Source organism: Trachymyrmex septentrionalis, unplaced genomic scaffold (genome assembly GCF_001594115.1).
Source record: "Trachymyrmex septentrionalis isolate Tsep2-gDNA-1 unplaced genomic scaffold, Tsep1.0 scaffold74, whole genome shotgun sequence".
NCBI classification, from domain to species: Eukaryota; Metazoa; Arthropoda; class Insecta; order Hymenoptera; family Formicidae; genus Trachymyrmex; species Trachymyrmex septentrionalis.
In genome coordinates, this window is record NW_017305927.1 from 985265 (window position 1) to 993461 (window position 8197).

Genomic DNA, 8197 nt, shown 5'->3' on the forward strand with positions numbered 1-8197 from the left:
TTTTTTTTAGAAATACCTCGTATATATTTAATAGTTAATATAATGTGTTATAAACGACGATTGGAGATAAGTTGAATAACACCATATGCGTTGCCTTGAATATCAATGAGGTATGTAACTCCGTGCGAATTACTGTGCGCTAAGTAATATTCTGTACACGTGTACACACACGTGTAATGTAGCGCAACTTTAGAGAAAGCGACGTAACGTAAAATCGAGTTTCGCGAAACGAGTGCATCGGTACCATTCACGGAAACATTAATTAAATCTATCGCAAATTTTCTAGAATAACACTTCCGTTATTTCCGCAAGTAAATTCAAAAGAAAGGAAGAAGGAATGAGATGATCGAGTAACGTGCATCACCGACTATCACTTAAACTATGAATGACGCTGTTAAATACTTGTATAATTGCAAAATCGGAAATATATGATTATTAATCACTTTTTTATATTATCGCAGTGTTTTGTGTGAGCGACGAGAAACACGAGCCGATTTTCTCGAGCGACTGGCGTCGACTGAATATCGACGTTGTCGTGCAGGCCCCACCGAACTTCTTTCCGATCTCTACTGAAGTTCCTATTTGAATCTTGCAGCATCCATCGTAGATTTACTCAACTTTTTAAGAAAGTTTTCGGTCTTGCACAGATTGAAAATTAAATTAAAAGATATGTTTTTATAGTTAGTTTTAAAATTCAATTTAATAACTCACTATTTTTATATATTATGTTTATATATTTTTAATTATTATTACATGTATATTACATATTTTTAATATAAATATTACAAAATTAATTTTTCAGAAAGACATTTGAGTCAGAAAAAATTTTTATGATTAGAAAATTGTTTTACATAATAAATTAATATATTTAAACAGGGCAATTAGGAGTCAGTATAACAAATATGCTAATATAACTAATAACTAATACAACAAGAAATATCCTATTCCAATAATCTATGTCATATTCTAATAAAACCTGCTTTATTACGGTAATAAATGTTTTTATTTTATATTAAAAGTGGGTTAGTGATGTCACAAAGATATATGCCCGGTATTCATGGTCAGGCCTTATATTTAAGGCTTCCTTAAATTTATCTTCAGATGCGCTCTACGAATTATTTCATTGGCTACTGAACATCTAAATAAATTTATAAGGAAGTCTTAAGTAAAAGATCTGACTATGACTATGAGCATTAGTGTTTTTATCATGCATTTTATTGCGCACGATTTTTTACGTTCTGCCTTCAAACGATAACCTATTAGTGGATTTTGGAAAAGCCAATTGCAAGAAAAATAAAGTATTCACAAAAAAATCATATATAATTCATTTTGATTAATATTAATTTATTAAGTAGTATTTTATCGTAATTGTACTTTTTAAACAGTTTGTATATCTTTAATATAAGTAACCACGATATTTATGAATAATCCAGATTTGACATTGAAATCTAGAAATATGTTTATTATCAGTTGTTTATGGCAGAAATTTTGATATAAAAAATCGATCTAACGATAATTATGTTTTGTGTGAAATACACCTATATATCTTAACTCTCTAAACAATTTCTTTATAATTTTGTTTCTTTACCAACGTTTTATTAAATTTGTAATTATTTTTTCGCTTGATCGTTGATTTAATTTCCGATTAAAGTGCGATAAGAAATGATAAATTAATCTGCAAATTTGATTAATTAAATTTTAAATAAATAGTATTGTTTAATGGAATATTAAGTTCTCAAGTGGTTTGCATTTTTATTTGTGATTATTATCTGCTTGAACTTCTTTTAGATACTTTAATTCTCACAAATTTCTGGGCAATTTATTTAATACAAATGAATAACAATTAATCTGCGAGCGTTGCTCATAACTTTGTTGTGTAACGACGTTATTTTGTTGATCGTTACCTTGTTATAATAACGATTTCGTAATGACATTGTGAATTTTTTGATGGTAATGATAACATTAGAGTTAGAACAGTCAACTCATAACTTGTAACAGGTTGAAAAAGTTATTGGTTACTGAAAAAAATATCTCCGAATTTTTCCGAACACGTTACTTTTTATTCATTACTTGTAACGAGTAACGTTACGCGTTATTTATCAACTCTGTTACTTATTACTTTTTTCAGTAAATAACGCGTAACAAGTTATATTTTTCAAAGACTCTTCTAACTTAAGCACAACTTTAGTTAGTTAGAGTTATCGTCATAAAAAATTGCAACATCAAAATAACTGAAAAGTAACGTTTGCCAACACTGATGTAAATATAATATTTAAATTAATACATATAGCATTAATCAATAGAATTTTAATTATTCTTTTCCAGACTTAAAATCTTCTCAGATGTAAATTACCGATTGTTTTATTATTAGAGTTACAGAAATAATTAATATTACATCATTGAAAAAAAAAGAAATCATTTATCATTTCTGAATGAAATAAGCTATCATTTAGGCTTAGAAGAGTCTGCTATTGTATCCTTGAGAATCTTAGCATGATGAAATCTTGACACGCGTTTTTTTGACTAGAATAAATTGGTTCCAATTGTGTGCTGCCCATTGACATGCCGCCACGGCCAAAATGTATAGAACGAAATACTATCTTTCTGTCAGCAAGCCAGAATGTTGCCAAAGTTATTCAGCATCTCCTTGGCATCATATCCTTTCTCATTTATTATATTCGCCATTCGTTCTCCCATTTGCTTATGTTATATTATGTGTCCTGTGTGTTCGTTAGAAATAAATAATCTCGCGCATCATATAAATTGACATGACGCGAGGCAATTTATTTACTAGTGTAGACCTCAAACTGTTTCGTCACGCATTATGATCACGTTTGCGTAATACAAGTCATTCTAATTGTGTTTAAGCCAAAACGTATCACGCGAGAACACAGAAAGATAAGCATATTTTCGTCATATACGATATGTAATATGATATCTCGTTATCAATATCGACACAGGAATAACATGGTCGTGTATTAATCAATGTGAGTTAATTAAACATCGTAATTTTTCTTTTCCTTTTTGTTTTAAATAAAACTCGACCTTGTAGAAACTTTTGTCATTGATTGTGTATTTCTCAATAAGCATAAATTTGTATAGATGATTAGAATAGTGATAAGACATATTGGTTTTTATGCTGGTTTGTCAAGAATTACATATTGTTTTTTCTAATTATATGCAGAAATAATGATAATAGAAATTCTTTGTTAATATTTTTTTTTTATTTTGTATTCATGAATTCTATTGATCTATTAAGAATTCAATCAGCGTTAGATTTTTTGTGCAAGGAATTATCCGGGGAAAAGTATTTTACATATAATTATATAAAATTATATATAATTATATATACAAAGTATGTCCATTTATATAATATTTTTTCCCGGGTAGATTATTTTATATTAGACAATCTTATTAGAGAGATTTCAAGAAAGAGTTTTAGAGAACGGATATTCTTGGAACATTACGTATGTTTATATTTAAACACTCAAGATTTTTTTCCAATTTAATTTATATTTAAATTGTTTTAAATTAAAAAACAAATAATTAAAAATTCAGTACATATAAAAAAGGAGCCAATATAATATATTTATTACAATATTCAAGATAAAAATTATAAATCAGAAGTAAAACAATTGATGACAAAACTTAATAGCAAAATATAATAAAGATAAACGTTTCGACCTATCATAAGATCATCTTCAATGTTGTTAACATAAAAATTATTCATGGTAATTTCGCTATATAGCTGTGATTTGGTGGCAATTCATCACATCGGTGTTATAACATAGTGTTCCAAAGAAAGTGATAGACGCTGCTTGTAAGGCCATATATTCGCATTTCGGAAGATGCATCCAAGAATCGTTATAGTTCAACTATTATAATTAACACATAATATTATAAAGTCAAGTCAGACAATAAAATTATATTTGTAAAGAATAGAATAAAATTAGTAATGTGTCTATGAATAGAATATAATGGAAAGAAAAAAAAAGAAGAAAATATCTTAGTCATATGTTAAAAATGCACAAAATTAAGTAAAATAAAAATAAATAAAGATTAAAAAGATATATTTACCTTAGTACGAGTGCACACCGTAATTGTTTGTTATAATTGTGATTATAATAATAATAACAAATAATTTAATTATTTTTATTTAAAGTCGATGTGTTAAAGTTACAATTTGATTGTCATAATTTGAGCCAATGACATATAGAATTACGATTACGTGTTACGTAACATATATCAAATAAAAGATAATACGTCTAAAAATCAACATCTAGTAAAAGAATTAACGGAAATGATAAACATTTTACTCATCATTTGTTTATTTAAAGAGTTGATTTAAATTAATAATGGAAATCGTACCTTATCGACTTATAATAAAAAAATTCATGCATTAATTTAAATATTAATTTAAATATTTACATAAACATACACACTATTTAAAATAAAGTATTTTAGAAGAATCGTACTTTATCAAAATTTATATTTAAATGTACGTAATCTTAATTAACGATATTATTCCGTTATTTACAGTTATACTTACAAAAGAAATTATCTTATTATCTCAAATGTACACAATATTTGAAATATTACAATATGAGCTGTCGACACTGAGCTATTTTGTAATCACTCGTGAAGTAGGGGATCTGGAACAATCAACATTTTTTCACGTAAGAAATGAAGACATTGAGCACAAAAGACAGTTTTCTACGAATATTCAATACGTGCATACTGGCTGGAGACAAAGGTGATTCATACTTATTACCAGAGTGTATTATAATTTGGTCAACGTTATCTCTGTTTCACAACCTTCACTTATTTGCTATAGATAAATTGTACACTCATTTAACTCAAGAATAGCTAACTATTGTGCGAATAATCAATTATTTTGCAAACAATTACATATATCGCAATATGTTTATTGCGTTAGACTATTTGCGTTTGATTAAATGTTTTGTTCTCGATATTTGCATTAATCGATCTTGCACTTTCCATACAGCACAATTATTTTATCTTTGTCGACTCATGAATTCGTAACACTTGTTTTATGTTCACGTTATAATTAATGAGAGTAAAAAAGCAAAAAGTTGCGTTTTTTAAATGTTATATATTAACAGTCATGCGGAATGTGAGTATGATCGAACGATTTGACAGTATTCGGATAACACTCGCTTCGCGAACTTTGTTTCCTTGATCTTGCAAAATTAAATGAAAACATTCTCGCATTTCTAAGAAAGAAACTTACGTAAATTGGAATAGATAAAAATATCAAATAAACAGACAATCTCAAATCACACATATGTACAAAATTATATAACGGAATATAAATTCAATAAAAAAGTTAGGTACAGAAACACATTGTAGTACAGAAATTTGTTGGAAATACAAATGATAAAATTAATTTTGAGACTATTGAGTATATAAGTAAACATTTCATGTAATTTATCATAATAATTTAATGGATAAATTGTATAACTTGATATATCTTTTATTTATTGAAAAAGAAAATTGAATGATAAAACATTCTCGCATCTCTAAGAAAGAAATTTGCGCAAATTGAAATAGATAAGGATATCAAATAGACAGACAACCTCAACACACACATATGTACAAAATTATATAACGGAATATAAATTCAATAAAAAAGTTAGGTACAGAAACACATTGTAGTACAGAAATTTGTTGGAAATACAAATGATAAAATTAATTTTGAGACTATTGAGTATATAAGTAAACATTTCATGTAATTTATCATAATAATTTAATGGATAAATTGTATAACTTGATATATCTTTTATTTATTGAAAAAGAAAATTGAATGATAAAACATTCTCGCATCTCTAAGAAAGAAATTTGCGCAAATTGAAATAGATAAGGATATCAAATAGACAGACAACCTCAACACACACACACACACACACACACACACACACACACACACACACACACACACACGCGCGCGCACACACACACTGAATTATAAAACAAAAATTACACATTCAGAGATAAAAAGATATTGGAATAATACTCGAAAGATATTATCTGTCTTAAAATTGTACACAATGTAACAATGTCCAGTGACGGTCGCTTAAACACAAGGTTATTTTATATCCGACTTTTGCATGTTGCGTAATTCCTCGCATTATCTTTGTAATTATTTTTCTTCAAGCAGCAGAATGGTAAAAAATATGTAATTATCATTTTTATGTTGACAAAGAATTAAACGCGTAGTTATAAGATGTCACATGTAAGAAAGACATTGCAATAGTTACACAGTACTTTTTTGTGTCTATCTCATCTTAAAAGTGACATTTTTGGTTATCAGATTTAAATATAAAAAGACATAAAATTCTCATGTTTATTTAATTTATATATTTAATATATCGCGATTATTTTGCGATACATTACAAATTACTTAATAATATCTTTACCGACAGGTGTGACATGTATGTGCTACTGTTAGTCTTAGTCTTGTTTCAAGTTTGTTTGGGGTTTACCGGGCGCGGACTCTTTTATCCCGGTAGAGCAGACCTGTTTGAGTTATCGATAATTCATTTAAATGACTTTCATGCCAGGTAAGCAAATCTGTTAATTTTTATTTACTGTTTAATTTTTATTTACTCTCCGAAATATAACACAGTGATGCTAAGTGATGCTAAATCTGTAAGATTTATGAATTGAATTTATGTTAATTAAAAGTTTTATCATACGTATAACTCGTATAAGAAAGGATAAATACTAATTGTAAATATATTTCAATAAGAATAATCCAAATTTGCAGATGTAAAGTAAAGAAAACTAAGCAAGCTGTAATATAATCGAATTTTAATATAAACAGATATGATTTTATATTATTTCGAAAAAGGAGAATTTTATCTCGAAATATTGTTTTATTGAAAAATATTTCTTTTGATATATTCTGCAAGAATTTTTATTATGTGTTTTCTGGTTTTTAATGTTATCTAAAGATCCGTGCTGAGTCAGGAGAATTAAACAAAAAAACTAAACACAGCCTTTTTATGTAAATTTGCTCGAATATTGCTGTCGAATATTTGTAAAAAAATTACTGATCTATGTTAAGAAATGTTAAGTCTTTAACAACCGTTAAAAAATCTTGACGCGTACTTAATGTCAAAATTAATTGTAATTCTAGATTCGAAAAGAATTTACGAGATCAAGGATAAAGTTATTACAATAATTTCGACGATGTGGCCTTAACCTATTTTTTTTCATCTATCGTTCGACTTTTGTATGCTTTTTGTGTATCGTATTGTTCGTTGGAGCGTCAAAGCGTGACATTTGAAAAAAAAAAACGGACATTATGTTGGAACAGATTCGAACAGACGAGCCCATATTCTGGAACCTGCCGAGAGGATCACAAAAAGGATTGCATAGGAGGTATAGCTAGAGTCTACACTGCAGTTAATCAGCTCATGAAAGAACGACCGAATGCGATTTTCCTGAATGCCGGCGATTACTTTCAAGGAACTCTTTGGTATAATATCTATCGTTGGAACGTCACTGCAGTGTTTATGAATATGTTGCCACACGATGCTATGGTAATTATATACATATAGTATAGTACGTGTAAGATTTTTTACATGTTTATATAAAACAGGAAAGAAAGAGAGAGATTTGTATATATACTGATATGCATATAAAATAATAATTAAAGAAAATATAAAAAAAGTTTAAAATATTATGACGAAAGATTAAATTTAATAAATAACTTACTATTCTTCAAAATTTTAAATTTTTTACATTTATGATGTAATAATATTTTATAATATTTTTGTAGACGATCGGTAACCATGAATTCGACAATAAAATCGAAGGTGTGGTTCCCTTTCTTAAAAATGTCAAAGCACCAGTTGTAGTAACAAATATCGATGATAGCGAGGAGCCAACTATACAGGTTTGTAATTTCTATTTATTTTTTTTTTATAAGAGTATACATTTGGTCTAATTTCCTTATATGATTATATTATATAATTTATTACATGATTATATTTTTGTGTTTATATAAGAATAGCACAATTATTGTAAGAAACGGTACCAAAATTGGTATCATTGGCGTCATTTTATCGACTACAAACGTGAGTAATCAATTATATTCTTATTATAAATTAGAAGAAATTTATTTGATTTTATTTAATAATATGTGATTTTTTTAGTAATTTAATTTATATAT

At 27.4% G+C, this 8197-nt stretch overlaps 2 protein-coding genes across 4 annotated transcripts in view; one reads left to right on the forward strand and one right to left on the reverse strand.

The window, feature by feature from the left end:
- LOC108754004 (protein 5NUC-like) overlaps nt 1–513 on the reverse strand; it is a 17690-nt gene extending 17177 nt beyond the window's left edge. For 2 of the 3 annotated variants that reach the window (XR_001939680.1, XM_018496002.1), the window contains exon 1: nt 17–506. The gene's annotated coding sequence lies outside the window, so the exon portion shown is untranslated. Of the gene's footprint in view, nt 1–16 lie in introns of all 3 variants that reach the window. The other variant, XM_018496003.1, reaches the window with a different exon arrangement.
- A 4100-nt stretch (nt 514–4613) lies between these two features.
- Nucleotides 4614–8197, forward strand: part of LOC108754018 (apyrase-like) — a 6538-nt gene continuing 2954 nt past the window's right edge. Inside the window, exons 1-5 of the mRNA XM_018496023.1 lie at nt 4614–4753; nt 6444–6581; nt 7340–7565; nt 7805–7922; nt 8023–8141. Of these exons, the coding sequence (XP_018351525.1) occupies nt 6451–6581; nt 7340–7565; nt 7805–7922; nt 8023–8141 (594 nt within the window). The 5' untranslated portion in view covers nt 4614–4753; nt 6444–6450. The remainder of the gene's footprint in view (nt 4754–6443; nt 6582–7339; nt 7566–7804; nt 7923–8022; nt 8142–8197) is intronic.